Here is a 23992-nt window from a genome sequence, read left to right as displayed (position 1 = left end):
AACAGACCTTTCACGGTGCAATTGCCGTACCAGGTGGGGATACAGCCCAACAGGATGCTCTCAATGGTGCATCTGTAAAAGTTCTTGAGGGTCTTAGGGGTCAAACCGAAATTCTTCAGCCTCCTAAGGTTGAAGAGGCGCTGTTGTGGCTTCTTCACCACACTGTCAGTGTGAAGGGACCATTTCAGGTACTCAGTGATGTGCACGCCATGGAAGTTCAAGCTTTTGACCCTCTCCACTGCGGCCTTGCCGATGTGGAGGGGGCAATGCTCTCTGCTCCTGTAAGTCGCTTTGGATAAAAGCGTCTGCTAAATGGCATATCATATCATATCATATCATAGTACACGATCAGTACACAAGCGATGCTCTCTCTCTGCTCCTGTAGTACACGATTGAGGGAGAGGGTATTTTCCATTTGACTAAGGCAAGTACCTCCTCCCTGTAGGCTGTCTCGTCGTTGTTGGTAATCAGGCCTACCATTGTTGTTTCATCAGCAAACTTGATGATTGAGTTGGAGACATGCGTGGCCACACAGTCATGGGTGAACAGGGAGTACCGGAGAGGCCTGAGCACGCACCCCTGTGGGGCCCCCGTGTTGAGGATCAGCGTGATTGAGGTGTTGTTGCCTACCTTCACCACCTGGGGTCAGCCCGTCAGGAAGTCCAGGACCCAGTTATACAGGGCGGGGTTCAGACCCAGGGCCCTGAGCTTAGTGATGAGCTTGGAGGGCACTATGGTGTTGAAGGCTGAGCTGTAGTCGGTGAAGTCAATAGAGGTACAGACCCCTGGATCTTAGTCAACTCACCCTCCCGTATGTAAGATGTCTGGTTTGACTCTGCCAGAGGGGGTAGCCAACATTGATTCATTCATTATTCAATTCTTGTTCAATTCTGTAACAACTCATGTGTGTTTTTGAAAGGATTGAGTCATTTTCACACCCAAATGAAATGTTCACAGCTCATGACAATAGCTTAACTGCCAATTTAGCACTAGTGAAAAGACAAGTTCATCTAATGACTTGTTATAAGGTGAAATGTCAGGTGCTGCTCCATCCTATTGTTAATAATATTACACTCATTTCACTCACTAATCAATTTCTCATTTGTGTTGTTACGTTTTTACCATGCCAATATCATCAATCATGGCAATTGGCAACACTGTTTGGTATTCATTTCTCATTCAGTCATTTGGCTTTCATTTCAAAGGACATGAAACAGCCCATACAGATTAGCCTCAGTCCGCCTGCTGGTATCTGGTACAGAGATGGTGAATATGTTCAGATCCCAGGTCAGTTGGGAGCATTCAGCTCTGTGACAGAGCAGCAGGGGTTGAGCACATTTGGCAGATCTCAGGTCTGCTTTGGCCTCAGGCGATGTACCAACTACTAACACAATAGAACCAGGCTTCTGGGAGCCTGAAATCACATCCTAATGCTCTTTATGACCTCTCTCCCGACTCTCATGGCCAATTTCTCCTATTCTCTTCCTTCCCATCCAATTGTCTCTCAGGTTAATCTGGGTTTGCTCTGCTCTGACAGCAAGCGCTTTGTCCAGTCATAAATCACCATTCTAATACCCAACACTCTGCTGTAATGGACTCCTCCACAGCACTGGAAATCAATCTCCTCAATAAGGGAATCTCCCCACTGTGTGTGTATCGACCCTGGTTCAGAGTCTCTGATTCCCGCCTTGTTTAATCTCCAGGGGCCTTTCCTCCACAGATTGTTAGCAGCACAGCTCACATCAGAGGCATCTCTGCCTTAAAAATAAATCCCCCCCTGAATTCAGGAGTCAGCTATAATGAATATGTGTTGGTCTGTATTTGGAAACATTTGATTCACCTAATTACTGAACACCGAGGGTAAGAGTTGAATGACATACTGCACATGCTACTAAGAGGAATAGACATACATCCACACACTGATGCTGCGTGTTAGATGTGGAATCAGGGAGTCTATATCCTCAGGGTCTTTGGTGGATGATGAGGAGTTCTGGTGAGGAGAGAGGGGGATGGGAGAGGAGAAGAGAGGAGGCCTCTGTAGCGGGGGATTAGGAAGGGGGGCTACAGCCACACCACAGACATGGCGTGATGGATGGGGGCTGGGTGGCGAGGGGAGTTGGGGGATGGGGAAGAACGTTGTTAGAGAGCTGATGATTTCCCCTCTCTGAGTCCACACACAGACAGCTCCATTTTGTGCCCTGGATGCCAGGCTGTGAATGAGTTGGTGAGGGCAGCATTGTGTCTACTGGGCCTATGGTGCCATGGGCTCACAGACAGACACAACGCCCCATTCATACACACTCTACTGGCGTAAGACTGTCGGCGACCGTGTGTGTTTAGTGTTGCCATGCGTGAGAATCTGCTCAGCTTGCAGGTTTTTCTTTGCAAATGTATGTATGCGTACGGCATCATTTCACTATCTGTGGTTAGTATGGTTTTGTTTAAAAGATAGTCGGCATGGAGAACGAGGGCTGGAGGGATTAGGGGGGTAAGATAAGACCACTGAGGAGGAAGGAGAGAGGGGTTGGATGCTTCTCTCTATCTTTTTCTCTCTCTCTCCAAACCCAATCATTAAGACTGTCTTTCAACCCCTCAGGCCCTTGTGGGGATTTCTGCACGCATTGACGAGTGCGTTAAGCTCGCAGTGCCTCTTCCCAAAACGATGCAGCGACTCTCGTAGTGTGACCCCCCCCCCATCACAGTGTATACATAGAGTACATTCCCATTCACATACTGCTGTGTGAGTCAAATGCAACGCCCAGTACAGTTCAATGGTGTCCTCAGAGACGCCATCCTATTTCTGCTTTTTAAATCTGCCAGTGTTTCTTTCAGATGACAGAATGTCCCTCACAGTACTAGAGACCCAGGGTGAAAGCTGCTGCAGCTGCTACACTCCCCCCCACCCCCCCAAACCATGCACACACACCACCGCTGCACTCGCTGCCCCTCCCCATTCGTCTGATGCTTTGCTTTAATAACAGGACTGATGCCATTTAAATCTCTCGCATCACTTAACTCAGTGGAGATCCAGCTGCATACCTGGGTTACTGTGTACTCCTTTTTTTCACCAAAATATGATACGGTACGGAATTCAAGTCACCGTGTGAGCGCAGCTATGAAAAGTTGTAAATAAAAAGGGTATTTTTAACGCTAATAACACAACTGCTAGTAATAGTGATACAACTACTATACTACTGTAGCAATAATCATTTCAATGCAACACATTCATGGCAAAAGTATGATCATCTAATGGTACAGGAGCGACACCATTTTGGAAATATTCACATTTGATTGAGAAGAAGAATAGAATGAAAGTATTCATTGATTCAAACCGTTTAATTTTGCAATGCATTACATGATCATAATATGAGCACTGAGTAACGTCAATTGCAATGGACATATGGGGCGAAACTCTTACATTTAGGATATATTTTATGAGCTGTGTCCTGACTTGGTTTGAAGGAAACCTTGCCACCCCCACTGCCCCCTCTCCCCCCTGCCTTCCTCCCAGGGGGTGCCAGCCACAGTACCCAGCACCCAGGCTGTGCCCCCAATTCCCCCTCCCTAACCAGCAGCCAGGCTGTGCACTTTAAACACCCCCTACCCAGCGCCCAGACTGTGCCGCCAACTCCCTGGACATTATGCATCCCAACACAGCCAGATGGTAGTCCATCTCTATAACTAAAACACATCCTCATTTAGGAAACAGATTTTTACGTTAATGAGTCTACAGGTTGTTATGTAATAAAAACAGCCTCTCCTCCTACATCTATGTTTTCTCTACCAAACAACATTTGTTCAATGGAAGGTATTTTAACCAATGCTTATTAATCAAATCACCACAAATACTATACCAAGTATATTTCAATTTAGACTAAACAAAACCAGGAAACTGCTGAGTGATGTATTAAATCTTATTTGAATAGCAATGGAGGTTTGGACCTGTTTGTGTGTGTGTGTGTGTGTGTCCTACCTCTCTACCCTGGAGAATAACCACTACAACAGTGGTAGCTGGTGACTTGAGACCCACGGTATAAGTGTGGACTGCACACACGACAAAGCGGGTTTCAAAAATCGGCAAAGAAATTATTTTAGTCTTAAACATTTCAATAAAGACATTTCTAGTAAAATATTATGGGGAATGGGAATGAGAGGGCTACTTACACACTGTTGGGAAGGGACCACAGCAGTGATTAAATTAGTTGAGGTGTTCAGAGGCTTCGGTGCAGGACAGGGGTTGAGGTGTTCAGAGGCTTCGGTGCAGGACAGGGGTTGAGGTGTTCAGAGGCTTCGGTGCAGGACAGGGGTTGAGGTGTTCAGAGGCTTCGGTGCAGGACAGGGGTTGAGGTGTTCAGAGGCTTCGGTGCAGGACAGGGGTTGAGGAGTTCAGAGGCTTCGGTGCAGGACAGGGGTTGAGGAGTTCAGAGGCTTCGGTGCAGGACAGGGGTTGAGGTGTTCAGAGGCTTCGGTGCAGGACAGGGGTTGAGGTGTTCAGAGGCTTCGGTGTAGGACAGGGGTTGAGGTGTTCAGAGGCTACGGTGCAGGACAGGGGTTGAGGTGTTCAGAGGCTTCAGTGCAGGACAGGCTCATCATGGATGGATGGTGTTGGAGAAGAGCTCAACACTTCCACCGAGGGCAGGACAAGATTTGACTGGGAAGACATTACACTACACAATTAGACAAAAGAGTTAAGAATGAGTTAGTCCAAGCACGGATTAAAACCACATTGATGTGAAATAATGGGATTTTGGTGATTGACTCTACACACAGTAGTGAGAATAAATTGAGAGGAAACACTCAATGTGCCAGATGAGACATTGTTTCAGTTCATATCAGGAGAGAGTTGACACTGGTAGTGGAGAGGTCATCCCCTCTTAATCACGGAACAAGGAGGGGACTTGGCTGTAAATACAAATAGAAGATACATTCCATTACAGCCGGGCCATCCTAGGTTTGGGCAACAAGTTTGTCCATGGAGTTGGACTCAGAATTGCTATTCAAACACAGACTGCACATCTCGCCCACTTGACACATCCAAGTAGCCCAAGAAACGTTCCTGAATAAAGCCCCGATCATCCACATACCTGGTGATAACTAACAACTGCCCGCGTCACCTGATGTCTGTGGTTTCATCCATTTGCCATGCGTCTACCTCTTTTTTTAATCTACTTTTTAATGGATGATACGATGGAAGATATCAAATCATTCTGAATTGATTTCTACATCCCCAGAGATGCTCAGCAAGTAAAGAGTCGTAAAGTGCAATTACCTCTTCAAGTACTAGTTGCCCTTGTTAGCAGAACTTTCCTTCTCATCATGCTCTTTTGCTTCACAACGTATCCCTTAATTAAAAGCCCAAAAATGCAGGGTCCCTTTTTCTTCTTATCTTCCTGTTGTGTTGCACAGTTTGAATACGCAGACCGTCCATTACATGATCAATGCTTCTTTTTCTCAGAAGCTTGAATCTGATGTGGGCAATGAAAGAGGGTTCTTCAACAAATGTTCTTCCACTATGTTGTTCCACTACACTAGCTAGCCATTCTGACGAGAAAAACGGCACTCTAGTATCTAGCTAGCTACTTGCTACTAAAGTTAGCAGGGCACTAATGGAACTAACTCGACACCAAAAGAAAGTTAGAATACCAAGAAAACAACATCTACCCCCTCCGTCTTCTGTAGTTCGAAGAAACACATTTGAATTGAATAATGTAAAAAAAAAAAAAAAAAAAAGAAGCTCAACTGTCACTTCACTATTTCATTCAATCCAACAATGTCACCAACACACAAAGCTTTTAAATCACACATGCCCAGTTCTCTTAATTCTCTGATCCTTTGATTGGATGGACAACATGTCAGTTCATACTGCAAAAGCTTTGATTGGTTGCAGGATGTCCTCCGGAAGTCGTCATACTTACCATGTAAGTCTATGGAAGGGGGTGAGCAGCACGAGCCTCCTAGGTTTTGCATTGAAGTCAATGTACCCAGAGAAGGACAGAAACTAGCTGTTCTCCGGCCACACCATGGTGCTCCCCTACAGAGTGCTGTTGAGACTACTGTAAACCTTCATTTTTTTCTTCACCTTTTATTTAACCAGGTAGGCTAGTTGAGAACAAGTTCTCATTTACAACTGTGACCTGGCACATTGCAAAACAATGTGTTTTAATCCGGTATTTGGTGACTTGTGGATTTAGTTAGTGTATAGTTTTATCTAAAAATTATAACTTTTGTAATGTTTAAAATTATATATATTTTGTTTCACTGAGTAGGATTGTCCTCCCATTACTCATCTGAGCAGCCTCCACTGCGCAGCACATACACACACTCATCCCTTCTACTCCCATACCTGTCACTTTAGGCAAAGCACTATGTGTGCACACACACACACACACACACACACACACACACACACACACACACACACACACACACACACACACACACACACACACACACACACACACACACACACACACACACACACACACACACATACTATTCATGCCTCATGACACAACAAGAAACACTCACTCCCATCCTGGCTCACAAACACAGTAAAGTATTATTCAGCCTGAAGTGGACTCCATCCATCCACAGCATTTTCCCTGTGGTTAGTTACAACTGAGATGACCTTTATCTCTGTATTATAACCCATACATACTGTACGTAGCCAACTCACAAATACTAAACATACACTACAGTACCTGGCTTTCCATTATACCGTTCATGATCCCACCCACACACACACACACACATACACACACACACACACACACACACACACAGACACACACACACACACACATACAGACACACCACACACAAGCACTCTTTTACACACTTCCAGTGGAACGTCCATGAAACCCTTGCCTTTACGATCCTGTCTGTCACAGACCATATTAATAGGATATCTGACAGGGGACAGACATACGCATACAATAACCCTCTAAAGTGTACGCAAGCACATGTGCATTCTCTCATACACTCACATGAACGCTAAAATCCCCTCCCTCCACTCCTCCTTCCTTCATCTCTCCCCTCCCCTCCTCCTGTCCTGCCTGCTAATGAGATGTCTTTCTAGGAGCTCGCAAGTGAGTCGGAGCTCGGGTTGCGGAGGTGTTTGCGTGTGCACTTCCCTGTGTGTGTGTGAGTGTGTGTGTGCGTGTGTGCGTACGTGCGTGCGTGCGTGCGTGCGTGTGCTTACAGTGCAGGCTGATCGTGCTCCTAGCCTCACTTCACTCCCAGGTCAACCCATTTCCACACTAATTACAGACAAGAATCTCAGGAAAGCTTTTGGTGTTTAAAGGCTTCCATGAAATTACAGTTTTATGGTATGTTTAAAGTCTGCATTTAATAAAGTAATTAGATTCATAAGATATCAACTCATAACTGCATACTTGAGTATAGTTATTTAAAGGTCATGGTTTTCTGTACCATTATATTGGTGTGCCTTTATTTAATAGATAATACATTTATAAATTATAATCATTTATTAACAAACCTGACAAACTAACCAAGGCCAGTCACAAGTGACAGATCACCACGTAGAGCACAAGGTTACTACACAGAGTCCACTTTTTAAACAGGCTGTGGATTTGTGAGATGTTATTTGAATTTTAATACCCAGATTCTTTTCCGTGGGAGATGCTGTAAAATGTGGTGATGTGGAGTCTGTCCACTCTCAATAGAGAACAGAGCTGAGTTAGCCCTTAACTCTCATTTACGCTACACCGGAACCACCGGTGAGCGGATTCCTGCAATACCAACAAAATACTTCCTAATATTCTCAGCAGGGAATGATTATAACTCCATGAAGGTTTGAAGAGGGGAAGTAAGGGATGGAGAGATGAAGGTGAAAAAATCAACTGGAAGGATGAAAGTGCTAATTTGGCTCCTCTGTATTCCGTGCTGTGTTAATGCTCTTATTGTACCCTACCATTCCAATCATGAAGCTTTTCTTCCCCATACTGTCTATTCTAATAGATTCTACAAGGTCACTCCTTCTGCCGTGGACGGTTGGCAATTATACCGCTTATATTACCTTCTTCCAATACCCCCATCTCTTACCACCTCTTCCCCCTCTCATATCACTATCTACCCCCCTCCCCCCCCCTTCTTCAGGGGGATTTACCATAGAAACCCACCCCACCCTACATCGGGAGTGGCAGGTGGTGGTTAGAGCGTTGGACTAGTAACCGAAAGATCAAATCCCCGTCGTTCCGCCCACTGTTCCTAGGCCGTCATTGAAAATAAGAATTTGTTCTTATCTGACTTGCCTAGTTAAATAAAGGTGAAATTAAAAAAAATCCACAACCCATGTCTGAGGAGATGAATGGTAAGTGGGAAACAGTGTGTTTGCCTCAGAGGGACGGGATGCTCCTCTCTTTCATCAGTGCCTCACACTTGGTTAGACATACACACTGCTTCCTTGTTTAAGCACATGGCTCCGTGGTCATCCGTGTTTTGTGTTGTTTAGTGCGCTTGGGATTAGGCCAGGGCACTGGGACGCCAGCTCAGGTTAATGTAAGAAGTTGCTAAAGGAGACTGGAATAATAACATTGAGGAGATGAAGAGATGCAGAGGAAACACAGAAACCGGCTCAGAGAGAAAGGAGAGGCTGACACGTCTGTGCGCGGAGCGAGGGTATGTCGCCTCCCTACTTCTCCGTGTTGCACCTTTTGTTTGTGTACGCGTGTGTGAGCGCTTGTTGTGAAAGAAAGAAACTGTGACTGTGTGTGTGTGTGTGTGTGTGTGTGTGTGTGTGTGTGTGTGTGTGTGTGTGTGTGTGTGTGTGTGTGTGTGAGACCTTTTTGTTTGTTGACTCATTCATTTAGTACCGGAGCTCTTGGGAAGATGCAGTCGGACAGTTTGTTTACGTGTGTGGTGTTTTTTTTTTTCTCAAGTTGAGGAGAAATCCCAGATGCCTACAGTACAGTGACACTCGGGCCCCAAGAGAGGAGGGGGGAAGAGAGAGCCTGAGAGATTGTTCAACTAGCAAACATATGGAACAGCTCCGTGGTTGCCTTCACTCCCTTTTAGGATGCTGTAAAAGAGAGAATTCCTCACAGACTGTAAGCCTACTTTCCCACGAACACAGAGAAGCTGACACTTCTCCCTCCTTCCTCCTCCCCCTAATGTCTCAAGCCATCTCTCCAAAGACATCCGCATTCTCCGTCCCGATTCCTCACTTGGACAACGGTCCAATATATCTGACCGGATGGGAGACTGTGCTTTTCTTAGAAAAGGTCAGAGGTTGTCCAACACTGTAGCCATGTTTACCCTCTAAGGAGAAAGATCTGTGTTATTCTTGATGTCTCATAGTAAAAACATTATTTTTCTTCCTCCTTGGTCTTTGTATAGAACAGTTGAGGTCCAAATGAGGATTCCCCCCATCCATCTTCTCTCCACTGTGGAATGAACTGTTGTGTTTGGGGCCCTTGTGTTTGCTTTTGATTTGTGTGTGTCTGTACAAGTGCCTGATGTCGCATTCCTCCAATAGCGTTCCAGACACTTGTAGAATATACGCCAAGGTGCATTGAACCCGTTCTGGTTCGTGGCGACCCAACACACCTGATTAAGACACGTTATGTTGGGGTTCCCTTTATTTTGGCAGTTCACCCGTATATCAATGTGTAACTGAAGTATATAGGCCTCTAGCAGCACGTTTGCATTAGATGTGGAGTTAAGGAATGTCTGAGAACATGAAGTCAGCTCTTTGTAATGTGTGATCATAAACACTGATAACCGGCTCAGTTTAAACCCAACTGTGTACCGTCATTTTTGGCAGACATTCTAACATATCTGTCTAATCCACTCCCAGGGTTATTGGTTGGTGCTTAGACAAAATAACAGGCAAGGAGACATAAGAATTACTTTATTAACTATGCAGGGATTTTAATCATTTGAATATTCCTGAACATTTAACAAAGGGGCTAAGCCAAACCTCCTAGCTCAGATATGATAGGGTCACCAAGCACCAAGCAGGAGAGAAAGGGTCACCAAGCAGGAGAGAAATCCTGTGTGTATTGCCTTAAGGGTTTACCATTGCATCCCCTGCTGGCTGGAAGAAAACAGCTTCCTCACCCAGCCAGCTGTCTCCAACAGTCCTGGTTGGGTCTCTGCTCACTAACATGGAATCACACAGATGTGAATTGTTCTCTCTCTCCTTCTCTCTCCCTTTCTCCCCCCCTCTCCCGCTCTCTCTCGGTCTGTCTGTCTGTCTGTCTGTCTGTCTGTCTGTGTCTTTCTCTCTCTCTCATTTCTCTGTCTGTCTCTCTCATTTCTCTCTGTCTGTCCTTACTCTAGTGTTCATTGTTGTTACACCATACTGGACATTCTACTGTGCATAGTGTTGTGTGTTATGACTCTGTATTAGAAGATGGCTCCCTCACATTAACCTAAATATACCAATTTAAAGGGGTTATCTCTTACAGATGCCATCCCGGCTGTCAGTTTGGCAGATTACTATGGTGTATATGCAGAGCCGGTCCTGACGTCCCTGGGGCCCTAAGCAAAATTCTGCTAAGGGGCCCTCCTACCTGACCCGTGAGACATGTAAACCATTTGCCATTGCCACACAGTCACACCTGACACCCCAGTGCTCCCACTACAATCCTCCCTCCTTTAAAACAGTTTGCTCCATCTGTCGGTCTAAGAATAAGTAGACCTGTACAGAACAAAATTAGGTACAGTTGAAGTTGGAAGTTTACAAACACTTTAGCCAAATACATTTAAACTCAGTTTTTCACAATTCCTGACATTTAATCCTAGTAAAAATTCCCTGTCTTAGCTCAGTTAGGATCACCACTTTATTTTAAGAATATGAAATGTCAGAATAATAGTAGAGAGACTGATTTATTTCAGCTTATATTTCTTTCATCACATTCCCAGTGGGTCAGAAGTTTACATACACTCAATTAGTATTTGGTAGCATTGCTCTTAAATTGTTTAACTTGGGTCAAATGTTTGGGGTCGCCTTCCACAAGCTTCCTACAATAAGTTCCTCCTGACAGAGCTGGTGTAACTGAGTCAGGTTTGTAGGCCTCCTTGCTCGCACACGCTTTTTCAGTTCTGCCCACAAATTTTCTATGGGATTGAGGTCAGGGTTTTGTGATGGCCACTCCAATACCTTGACTTTCTTATCCTTCAGCCATTTTGCCACAACTTTGGAAGTATGCTTGGGGTCATTGTCCATTTGGAAGACCCATTTGTGACTAAGCTTTATCTTCCTGACTGATGTCTTGATGTTGCTTCAATATATCCACATAATTTCCCTTTCCTCATGATGCCATCTATTTTGTGAAGTGCACCAGTCCCTCCTGCAGCAAAGCACCCCCACAACATGATGCTGCCATCCCCATGCTTCACGGTAGGGATGGTGTTCTTCAGCTTGCAAGTAAATATTAACATTAACATAAATAAGAAATTGTAGAAATATATAATGTAGAAAATAATAAAATATAACACTGAGCTTTGGCTCTGTTGCCAGCTAATTATTCCAGTCCTCACAATATTATACAATTAGCTTTGTCTATACAATGTAAACATAAGCCTGTAGGCAATGCTTGCAGCTATATGTCTCAAACTAGTAAAATAAAACCTATACACCTGTGTAATTAACTTTGGTTCCCTCTACAGCCTGGGCCTTTTCAGCATCAGCATGGGCACCAGTCTATCTGGACTGTGTGGAAGAAATGGAGAAACTATGTCACATACTTAAGCAGTCATTTACACAAATGCACTTCTGCCATACAATCGTAAATGTCACCAAGTTTGTGGATGTTTGAATTAAATTCTTACCATCAAAATGTTCCTCTTCTGCACTTTCTTGAGGCAATGATGTCATCATAGAACATGTGTTTCCCCACGTCATGATTAATGCTCATGATGGCCAGACCACTCAAACGCTCATGATCTATGCTCATGATGACCAGACAACTCAAACGCTCATGATCTATGCTCATGATGACCAGACCACTCAAACGCTCATGATCTATGCTCATGATGACCAGACCACTCAAACGCTCATGATCTATGCTCATGATGACCAGACCACTCAAACGCTCATGATCTATGCTCATGATGACCAGACAACTCAAACGCTCATGATCTATGCTCATGATGACCAGACCACTCAAACGCTCATGATCTATGCTCATGATGACCAGACCACTCAAACGCTCATGATCTATGCTCATGATGACCAGACCACTCAAACGCTCATGATCTATGCTCATGATGACCAGACAACTCAAACGCTCATGATCTATGCTCATGATGACCAGACAACTCAAACGCTCATGATCTATGCTCATGATGGCCAGACCACTCAAACCTTCCCGTGACATGGAAGACCTCAGGTAGCTTTTGATGAGTTTTCATTTTGAAAAGCTCCTCTCTGCCGTTGCTACTGTTACTGGTAGGGTGACTGTAATTCTTAGGGCCAACCAAAGGTTAGGAAAGAGTTCCTCCAGGTTGTTCTCACAGAGAAAGGAAAGCAGGTCAAAGGCAGTCATCTTATCTGAAGGCAGATCAGGTCAATTCTGAATGTCGTGTGCCAGATCACACACACACACTGACGTCACAGTCATCTCTGAAGGTTAGAGTGTTTTCAACTTCCATACAGAGAGCCTTTAAAGATTCCCTGGACATCTGAGAGGCAGTGCTGAAGTTCAGCAGCACTCCATATTTGGTTTTCACCTGGTTGAGTGTTTCAAATCTCTCATCCATGGATGTCTCAGCAGAGTCGACCACAATGTTGAAGTAGTTGACTTCAAGGTTTTCCAGTGCCTCAGTCACTGGTTCATCACGAGCCTCATAGCTGAAATGCCTCTTGCTGTTTCTCAGACTCTTCTCTTTCAGAACAGCCTCCCCATTCATTTCTTCACAGATGCTTTTTGGCTGTTGTCTGGGCCTCAGAGTATCCAGTTTCCCGGTATGTAGTGAGGGAGGACTTTGCATTTGAGATTAAATTCACTGCGATATCCAACTGCATTGAGGCGGATTGGGGGAGCTTGTTCACCATGTTTGTCATTATCAGTATCTCACACCATATGACACTGCAAATCAAGAAGCGGTAGGACCCAACTTCCTCTGCAAGCACTTGTTCCTCTACTTTGGCCACAGGATCGTTGATGGTCTGTCTGGCTTCCAGTAATGCCTCCCGAACCTCAGAAGCATGAACACTTTGGAGCCGACTCTCCCATCTTGTGTCACTCCATGACTTCACGGTTGTGTTCACGTGTTTCTTCAAAACACTCCATCTTTGTGTGCCAGCTGTGAAAAGAAGGTGAAGGGCTTTTGCACATGCCCCCAAAAAAAACAACTGCATCTTTTGAAGATTTGGCAGCATCTACAATGACAAGGTTTAGAGTATGTGCTCCACATGGGACGAACACGGCTCTGGGATTGTTTCAGTCGTCTGGCTTGTACACCTTGGTTCTTGCCCTTCATGTGGGCCCCATTATCATACAGTAAGCTTTCCCCTTGAAATCTTCAAATTGAATCTTCAGATCATTCAGCTTATCTAAGATGAAAGTAGACAGATTCAAGCCTGTTGTAACCTCGACATTCACAACGCCGAGGAAGTGCCCCTTGATCTCTGGCTTTCCCTTTAAAGCCACACTTCTCAGAATAATGGACATTTGCTCCTGGTGACTAATGTCAGGTGTACAGTCCAAGATACATGGAGAAGTACTTTGAGTCTCTTACTTGAGTCACTATTGCTTCCAGAATCTTGTCACTCACAATCTGTATCAGCTCATTCTGTGTACGCTTCCCAAGGTAATGAGCATGTGTCTCCATCTTTACTTTTAAGAAACATCCGATCCTGGTTTTGAAAGGACCTCTGCGCACTAACTCAGTCGTCTTAAAGTCTGTTAAGACTGGGAGCCAATCTGGGTCATTTGGTGGAGCAGCAACTGTTCTATTAGGGTCTGAGCTGCTTGTATCTGATTCTGGCTGTACACCTCTGGTTGAGCTAGTACTGGCTGAGGCTGCCTGTACTTCACCTGGGTCTGTGTTAGTACTTGCTGAAGACGGCTGTATTGGGACTGTGTTCGTACTTGCTGAAGCTGCCAGTACTGGGTCTGTGTTAGTACTTGCTGAAGCCAGCTGTACTGGGTCTGTGTTAGTACTTGCTGAAGCTGCCAGTACTGGGTCTGCGTTAGTACTTGCTGAAGCCAGCTGTACTGGGTCTGTGTTAGTACTTGCTGAAGCTGCCAGTACTGGGTCTGCGTTAGTACTTGCTGAAGCTGCCAGTACTGGGTCTGTGTTAGTACTTGCTGAAGCTGCCAGTACTGGGTCTGCGTTAGTACTTGCTGAAGCTGCCAGTACTGGGTCTGTGTTAGTACTTGCTGAAGCTGCCAGTACTGGGTCTGTGTTAGTACTTGCTGAAGCTGCCAGTACTGGGTCTGTGTTAGTACTTGATAAAGCTGCCAGTACTGGGTCTGTGTTAGTACTTGATAAAGCTGCCAGTACTGGGTCTGTGTTAGTACTTGCTGAAGCTGCCAGTACTGGGTCTGTGTTAGTACTTGATAAAGCTGCCAGTACTGGGTCTGTGTTAGTACTTGATAAAGCTGCAAGTACTGGGTCTGTGTTAGTACTTGATAAAGCTGCCAGTACTGGGTCTGTGTTAGTACTTGCTGAAGCTGCCAGTACTGGGTCTGTGTTAGTACTTGCTGAAGCTGCCAGTACTGGGTCTGTGTTAGTACTTGCTGAAGCTGCCAGTACTGGGTCTGTGTTAGTACTTGCTGAAGCCAGCTGTACTGGGTCTGTGTTAGTACTTGCTGAAGCTGCCAGTACTGGGTCTGTGTTAGTACTTGATAAAGCTGCCAGTACTGGGTCTGTGTTAGTACTTGCTGAAGTAGGATGTGGATCAACTGATTCTGTGCTTGTACTGGCTGATGATCCAGCATCTCCTCTACTGACAAACGTAAGCATAGCACCTGTAAATTATAGATAACAATACTATTATTAATTTGATCAGATGCATCAGGCCCATTCAAACTGTCTCCCCCAGATTTCCTTTTAAACATTTTGAAATATAAAATATTATATTTACTATGGCTTGGCTGAAGACTTGATGGTTATTATTTACTGAGAGATGTGCAGCCATATTGCCCAGTACGCCCAGCTAATCAACATTTTAAATTCAATATATAAATCAATAGTCAATGTCAATCCATTGCTTTCCATCTTTTATTAGTCCCGAGTTGTAACTAAACCTTGATTGAGAGACAAGATAATCATTGTCTTGTTTTAAAATAATGTGCGCGGGGGGGGGGAGCCTTGCGTAATTTGCAGGGTCCTACGCAACATGCGTAATGAGCGTATTGGACCACCCGGCTCTGTGTACGTGTCTGCGATAGTGCATATGCGCGCGCGCGCGTGTGTGCGTGTGTGTGTGTGTGTGTGTGTGTGTGTGTGTGTGTGTGTGTGTGGAATGTGTGTGTTTTACATGTGTTGAAGCATGTTTCTGATTTGGGGAGTACAATCAGACATGGAGTCGACCGCCATCTCCCCATATGGTAGTGGCAATTAGGACATGGAAGTTTGGAATGGATACAGGAATGAACCTGAGGGAGATTTGGCGTGGGTTTAGGAATGAGATGTTGTGGGAGAAGGGAAGGGAGAGAAAATAATGAGATATTGTGACGGAAGGGAGAGAAGAAGAATGAAGGGAGAGAAGAAGAATGAGATGTGACGAGTGGGAGAAGGGAAGGGAGAGGAGAGGGAAAGGCAAAGACAAAGGATGTCTCCTTTGATTTCCTGTTATTGTCACATTTTGCCTAAAAGAGAGGCTGGCTCTCCCATGGCGAGCTCCAACAGTGTGCTTTTAATTAGGAGGAGGAGCAAGAGAATGAGGGATCAAATCAAATGTATTTATAAAGCCCTTCCTACATCAGCTGATGTCACAAAGTGCTGTACAGAAACCCAGCCTAAAACCCCAAACAGCAAGCAATGCAGGTGGAGAAGCACGAGGGCTAGGAAAAACTCCCTAGAAAGGCCAGAACCTAGGAAGAAACCTAGAGAGGAACCAGGCTATGAGGGGTGGCCAGTCCTCTTCTGGCTGTGTCGGGTGGAGATTATAACAGAACATGGCTAAGATGTTAAAATGTTCATAGATGACCAGCAGGGTCAAATAATAATAATCACAGTGGTTGTCGAGGGTGCAACAGGTCAGCACCTCAGGAGTAAATGTCAGTTGGCTTTTCATAGCTGATCATTCAGAATATCTCTACCACTCCTGCTGTCTGTAGAGAGTTGAAAACAGCAGGTCTGGGACAGGTAGCACATCCGGTGAACAGGTCAGGGTTCCATAACAGCAGGCAGAACAGTTGAAACTGGAGCAGCAGCACTGTCAGGTGGACTGGGGACAGCAAGGAGTCATCAGGCCAGGTAGTCCTGAGGCGTGGTCCCTAGAGAGAGAGAGAAAAAAGAGAGAATTAGAGAGAGCATACTTAAATTCACACAGGACACTGGATAAGACAGGAGAAATACTCCAGATATAACAGACTGACCCTAGCCCCCCGACATATAAACTATTGCAGCATAAATACTGGAGGTTGAGACAGGAGGGGTCGGGAGACACTGTGGCCCCGTCCCATGATACCCCCGGACAGGCCAAACAGGAAGGATATAGCCCCAACCACTTTGCCAAAGCACAGCCCCCACACCCCTAGAGGGATATCTTCAATCACCAACCTGCTATCCTGAGACAAGCCAGAGTATAGCCCACAAAGATCTCCCCCACGGCACGAACCCAAGGGGGGGCGCCAACCCGGACAGGAAGATCACGTCAGTGACTCAACCCACTCAAGTGACGCACCCCTCCTAGGGACGGCATGGAGGAGCACCAGTAAGCCAGTGACTCAGCCCCTGTAATAGGGTTAGAGGCAGAGAATCCCAGTGGAGAGAGGGTAACCGGCCAGGCAGAGACAGCAAGGGCGGTTCGTTGCTCCGGTGCCTTTCTGTTCACCTTCACACTCCTGGGCCAGACTACACTCAATCATAGGACCTACTGAAGAGATGAGTCTTCAATAAAGACTTAAAGGTCGAGACCGTGTCTGCATCTCTCACATGGGTAGGTTGACCATTCCATAAAAATGGAGCTCTATAGGAGAAAGTCCTGCCTCCAGCTGTTTGCTTGGAAATTCTAGGGACAATTAGGAGGCCTGCGTCTTGTGACCGTAGCGTACGTGCAGGTATGTACGGCAGGACCAAATCGGAAAGATAAGTAGGAGCAAGCCCATGTAATGCTTTGTAGGTTAGCAGTAAAACCTTGAAATCAGCCATTGCCTTAACAGGAAGCCAGTGTGGAGAGCCAAGCACTGGAGTAATAATATAACTTAAGTTTCTTTAGTGCCTTATCCGGGTAGCCGGAAAGTAGAGCATTGCAGTAGACTAACCTAGAAGTGACAAAAGCATGGATACATTTTTCTGCATCATTTTTTTGGACAGAAAGTTTCTGATTTTTGCAATGTTACGTAGATGGAAAAAAGCTGTCCTTGAAACAGTCTTGATAGGTTCGTCAAAAGAGAGATCAGGGTCCAGAGTAACACCGAGGTCCTTCACAGTTTTATCTGAGACGACTGTACAACCATCAAGATTAACTGTCAGATTCAACAGAAGATATCTTTGCTTCTTGGGATGTAGAACAAGCATCTCTATTTTGTTTAAAAGTAGAACATTTGCCGCCATCCACTTCCTTATGTTGGAAACACAGGCTTCCAGGGAGGGCAATTTTGGGGCTTCACCATGTTTCATCGAAATGTCCAGCTGAGTGTAAGGAAGGAGGAATGGAGGTGTTCACCGGGCTGGGACCGTGGTGCCGGGAGGGAGAGAGCGGGAAGTTGAGGGAACTTGTGACCCCGAGCATGTATCGACATTTGTGCGCTGCAGGAGGGATCTCTATTGTCATTGAATGTTTGTCTTTGTGTTTTTTAGGTGTGTCTGTCTGTTTTGTGTACATAGGCTTCATCCTCCAGCACTTTCACTTCTGTGAAGTCTTCCCTCCCCAACTGAGAGACAATCACTATTTCCCCCTCACAACTCACTGTGGAGTATTTTCATACAATTTATGTTCATTATCCATCTGCCCACCCACATTTTCCTTCTAACGCACACAGTAGCAGTGAGTGTGCGTGTGCGTGTGCATGTGTGTATTGATGTGTGAATATGCAAACCCCCAGCGGCAGTTAATGTAGACAAGCAAATGTAAAGTCTCTCGTTCCCTTTTGGGGGTGAGTGTCAATTCAACCTTGAGAGAGAAGCAACACGGGAGTGAGAGAGACACAATACACTGCCTCATGGAGGGAGGGGGGAGAGAGAGACACAATACACTGCCTCAGGGAGGGAGGGGGAGAGAGAGACACAATACACTGCCTCAGGGAGGGAGGGGGGGGGTGAGAGAGACACAATACACTGCCTCAGGGAAGGAGGGGGAGTGAGAGAGACACAATACACTACCTCAGGGAGGGAGGGGGAGTGAGAGAGACACAATACACTGCCTCAGGGAGGGAGGGGGGAGTGAGAGAGACACAATACACTACCTCAGGGAGGGAGAGGGGGAGTGAGAGAGACACAATACACTACCTCAGGGAGGGAGGGGGAGTGAGAGAGACACAATACACAACCTCAGGGAGGGAGGGGTGGGGGAGTGAGAGAGACACAATACACTAACTCAGGGAGGGAGGGGGGAGTGAGAGAGACACAATACACTGCCTCAGGGGGAGGGGGGAGTGAGAGAGACACAATACACTACCTCAGGGAGGGAGGGGGAGTGAGAGAGACACAATACACTGCCTCAGGGAGGGAGGGGGAGTGAGAGAGACACAATACACTGCCTCAGGGAGGGAGGGGGAGGGAGAGACACAATACACTACCTCAGGGAGGGAGGGGGGAGTGAGAGAGACACAATACACTGCCTCAGGGAGGGAGGGGGAGTGAGAGAGACACAATACACTGCCTCAGGGAGGGAGGGGGGTGAGAGAGACACAATACACTACCTCAGGGAGGGAGGGGGAGTGAGTGAGAGAGACACAATACCCTGCCTCAGGGAGGGGGGGGAGTGAGAGAGACACAATACACTACCTCAGGGAGGGAGGGGGGTGAAAGAGACACAATACACTGCCTCAGGGAGGGAGGGGGTGAGAGAGACACAATACACTACCTCAGGGAGGGAGGGGGAGTGAGAGAGACACAATACACTACCTCAGGGAGGGAGGGGGGTGAGAGAGACACAATACACTGCCTCAGGGAGGGAGGGGGTGAGAGAGACACAATACACTACCTCAGGGAGGGAGGGGGAGTGAGAGAGACACAATACACTGCTGCCTCAGGGAGGGAGGGGGAGTGAGAGAGACACAATACACTACCTCAGGGAGGGAGGGGGAGTGAGAGAGACACAATACACAACCTCAGGGAGGGAGGGGGGGAGGAGAGAGACACAATACACTACCTCAGGGAGGGAGGGGGAGTGAGAAAGACACAATACACTGCCTCAGGGAGGGAGGGGGAGTGAGAGAGACACAATACACTACCTCAGGGAGGGAGGGAGGGGGGAGTGAGAGAGACACAATACACAACCTCAGGGAGGGAGGGGTGGGGGGAGTGAGAGACACAATACACTACCTCAGGGAGGGAGGGGGGAGTGAGAGAGACACAATCCACAACCTCAGGGAGGGAGGGGGAGTGAGAGAGACACAATACACAACCTCAGGGAGGGAGGGGTGGGGGAGTGAGAGAGACACAATACACTAACTCAGGGAGGGAGGGGGAGTGAGAGAGACACAATACACTGCCTCAGGGGAGGGGGGAGTGAGAGAGACACAATACACTACCTCAGGGAGGGAGGGGGAGTGAGAGAGACACAATACACTGCCTCAGGGAGGGAGGGGGGAGTGAGAGAGACACAATACAGGGGAGGGAGGGGGGGAGTGAGAGAGACACAATACACTACCTCAGGGAGGGAGGGGGGAGTGAGAGAGACACAATACACTGCCTCAGGGAGGGAGGGGGAGTGAGAGAGACACAATACACTGCCTCAGGGAGGGAGGGGGGGTGGAGAGGGGGAGGGAGGGGGAGTGAGAGAGACACAATACACTACCTCAGGGAGGGAGGGGGCGTGAAAGAGACACAATACACTGCCTCAGGGAGGGAGGGGGGGGAGTGAGAGAGACACAATACACTACCTCAGGGAGGGAGGGGGAGTGAGAGAGACACAATACACTACCTCAGGGAGGGAGGGGGGGTGAGAGAGACACAATACACTGCCTCAGGGAGGGAGGGAGGGGGTGAGAGAGACACAATACACTACCTCAGGGAGGGAGGGGGAGTGAGAGAGACACAATACACTGCTGCCTCAGGGAGGGAGGGGGGGGGGAGTGAGAGAGACACAATACACTACCTCAGGGAGGGAGGGGGGGGAGAGAGACACAATACACAACCTCAGGGAGGGAGGGGTGGGGGAGACACAATACACTACCTCAGGGAGGGAGGGGGAGTGAGAAAGACACAATACACTGCCTCAGGGAGGGAGGGGGGGGGAGTGAGAGAGACACAATACACTACCTCAGGGAGGGAGGGGGGGGGGGGGGAGTGAGAGAGACACAATACACAACCTCAGGGAGGGAGGGGTGGGGGGAGTGAGAGAGACACAATACACTACCTCAGGGAGGGAGGGGGGGGTGAGAGAGACACAATACACTGCCTCAGGGAGGGAGGGGGGAGTGAGAGGACACAATACACAACCTCAGGGAGGGAGGGGTGGGGGGAGAGAGAGACACAATACACTACCTCAGGGAGGGAGGGGGAGTGAGAAAGACACAATACACTGCCTCAGGGAGGGGGGGAGTGAGAGAGACACAATACACTACCTCAGGGAGGGAGGGGGAGTGAGAGAGACACAATACACTACCTCAGGGAGGGAGGGGGGAGTGAGAGAGACACAATACACTGCCTCAGGGAGGGAGGGGGGAGTGAGAGAGACACAATACACTACCTCAGGGAGGGAGGGGGGAGTGAGAGAGACACAATACACTACCTCAGGGAGGGAGGGGGGTGAGAGAGACACAATACACTGCCTCAGGGAGGGAGGGGGGAGTGAGAGAGACACAATACACTACCTCAGGGAGGGAGGGGGAGTGAGAGAGACACAATACACTGCCTCAGGGAGGGGGAGAGTAAACATGCATAAGATAAATGGCTGCTCATCATGTTAGTTGACAGTTTATGGAGACTCCATGTAGTTATTTGTCTAATGCAGCCTGTCCACTGCTCAACAACAGATATATCTGGATACCGTATACCCAGTGACACAAACACATTCCCTCTCACTGGGCTCTCCTTCCATCCCATCCACACATGGAGACACAACACTCCGTGCTCAGCTGTCCTGCTTTAGGACAGGGTTGGGGTCAAATCCATTTCAATCTCATTCAATCCAGGAAGTGCGCTGACATTCTTATTCCAATCCTCTTCTATGCTTTTCAGGGCTCGATTCAATCCGTATCGCAGAAGATCCGCGTTAAAGGCAATGTTTTCCTGCGTACGCGGATACTGCATTCACAGTGAATTGCTGCATATGTTGGCTCCATCGGAAATTACCTTTCAATTTCAACTACGCTACAACACAGATCTTCTGCACTACAGATTGAATCTAGCCCTTGGTTTACTTTCTGAATTAACTGGAATGAATATTGAATTGACCCCAACCCTGGTCCCCATGCTCCCCTGTCCTGTCCCATATCCAGCCCCATGCCTCCTTGTCCTTCCCCTACATCCAGCCCCATGCTCCACTGTCCTGTCCCATATCCAGCCCCATGCTCCCTTACCCCGCCCCTACATCCAGCCCCATGCTCCCCAGCTAGCAATGAGGAATCGGCCCAGAAGCTGTCCTCTTCCGGGGGCCTGGAACTGATTGAATTGGCCCGGAATCGGGTTTCGGACTTGGCCCGGAATCAAAATGAATGACTGCCCAGAATCGGCCCCGTTTCCGCCTACCGGAATTCAGCCGACTTTGCCGGCATCTTACCAGAACCCCCCCAGAAGCGGCCCGATTCAATATTACTATTATATATACATACAAATTATACCCGTCCACACAAAATAAATATGTCTCTGAGGAAACACCATACACCTGGTGACCGTGCATGTGCCTAGCCCGCCACAGGAGTAACTACAGCGCGATGGGACAAGGACATCCCGGCCGGCCAAACCCTCCCATAACTCAGACGACGCTGGGGCAATTCTGCGTCGCCTCATGGGTTTCCCGGTCGCGGCTGGCATGGGTCTTGAACCAGCAACTGTAGAAATGCAGTGTGCACTGCCTGAGACCGCTGCACCACTCGATAAGTTCCAAATGCTACGTTTTTCATTCTTATCAGTTGCCTTGCACAACGTATCAAAATACTACAATACTACGCAGGACACTTAAAGAATTTCATTGAAAATGTTCATTGTATTTTTTGATCACAGAAACAATGAGGAAAATATGGAAAAATAAAGAATGAAATGTTAATGACATAAAGCAGCCCGTGTCATCATCTGCCAGAGAGTAGCCCCAATCGGCCCCAGCCCCAAGTCATACGTTTGGGCTTGTTTTTTTTATTTGACCTTTATTTAACTAGGTAAGTCAGTTAAGAATACAGTTTTATATTCAATGATTGCCTAGGAACAGTGGGTTTACTGTCTTGTTCAGGGACAGATTTTTACCTTGTCAGCTGGGGGATTTGATCTTGCAACCTTTTGGTTACTAGTCCAATGCTTTAGCCACGAGGCTACTGAGTCCTCTGATGCGTAACTGGAATCGGCCCAGATCCACTGGGCAGGCTAGGTCCTCTGTCCTGCTCCTTCTCCAGCCCCATGCTCCCCTGTCCTGACCCGGCCTCCAGCCCCATGCTTCCCTGTCCTGACCCGAGCTCCAGCCCCATGCTCCCCTGTCCTGACCCGACCTCCAGCCCCATGCTTCCCTGTCCTGACCCTACCTCCAGCCCCAAGCTCCCCTTCCCTGACCCGACCTCCAGCCCCATGCTTCCCTGTCCTGACCCTATCTCCAGCCCCATGCTCCCCTGTCATGACCCTACCTCCAGCCCCATGCCTCCCTGTCCTGACCCTACCTCCAGCCCCATGCTCCCCTGTCCTGACCCTACCTCCAGCCCCATGCTTCCCTGTCCTGACCCTACCTCCAGCCCCAAGCTCCCGTGCCCTGCCTCTACATCCAGCCCCAAGCTCCCCTGCCCTGCCTCTACATCCAGCCCCAAGCTCCCCTGCCCTGCCTTTACATCCAGCCCCAAGCTCCCCTGCCCTGCCTCTACATCGAGCCCCAAGCTCCCCTGCCCTGCCTCTACATCCAGCCCCAAGCTCCCCAAGAGGACCAGTGTTTCTTTGGCTGCTGAGGTTACATTGAGTCACAGCTGGCCCCTCAGTCCTCACCAGGACACACACTCCACTGCTCTGCTCTGTCTGTTGGGAGACTACATACACAGATGGTCCAGAATCTGTTGGGTAAGAGGATGGACATTCTATTATATCTCTGAATTCGTACTCTACATCCCTGAATTAGGATATACACTCCAAGCTCTTTGGTCAGAATGCAAGTATTTAACAGAGTGGAATTTCTGCCTTGCAATTTCTCTCAGGCTCACCTGTAAACATCACAACTGTAAATGTAAACAAGGACTACTCCAGGTTGCTGTGAGTTTGTCATTTTCAACTGTAGCTGTGCTCTTGTGTATTTGAGAGAGTATGTTGAGGGGCAGACGGCTGTTTCTATGTGTGTATGGTTGTGAATCGTGACGGGTATGGTTGAGTGCACGCTTGTACAAGCATGGGTTAGTGTTGAGGTTGGCAGGCTGGCTCATTCTAGTAACACAGAAAGTGATAGACATAGAATGATTGAGAAAGGGAAGGCCAGGATGTGGGAGGTTGGTAGGATGGTAGGGGGGAGGCAGCTGGAGCCATATACCCATGTTGGAGGCTCTCGCATGGGCATGTG

The 23992-nt window shown here is 47.6% G+C and overlaps 2 protein-coding genes across 2 annotated transcripts in view; one reads left to right on the top strand and one right to left on the bottom strand.

The window, feature by feature from the left end:
* LOC118384147 (gap junction gamma-1 protein-like) overlaps positions 1 to 23992 on the top strand; it is a 54140-nt gene that overhangs the window by 23365 nt on the left and 6783 nt on the right. The gene's annotated exons all lie outside the window — the stretch shown is intronic.
* Positions 16239 to 23992, bottom strand: part of LOC118365242 (alpha-2,8-sialyltransferase 8F-like) — a 77713-nt gene continuing 69959 nt past the window's right edge. Inside the window, exon 8 of the mRNA XM_052490832.1 lies at positions 16239 to 16415. Within this exon, the coding sequence (XP_052346792.1) occupies positions 16358 to 16415 (58 nt within the window). The 3' untranslated portion in view covers positions 16239 to 16357. The remainder of the gene's footprint in view (positions 16416 to 23992) is intronic.

This window comes from Oncorhynchus keta, chromosome 32, assembly GCF_023373465.1.
Source record: "Oncorhynchus keta strain PuntledgeMale-10-30-2019 chromosome 32, Oket_V2, whole genome shotgun sequence".
Taxonomy (NCBI): domain Eukaryota; kingdom Metazoa; phylum Chordata; class Actinopteri; order Salmoniformes; family Salmonidae; genus Oncorhynchus; species Oncorhynchus keta.
The sequence above is the reverse complement of the archived record's forward strand: the minus strand, read 5'-3'. Positions and strand labels throughout refer to the sequence as shown.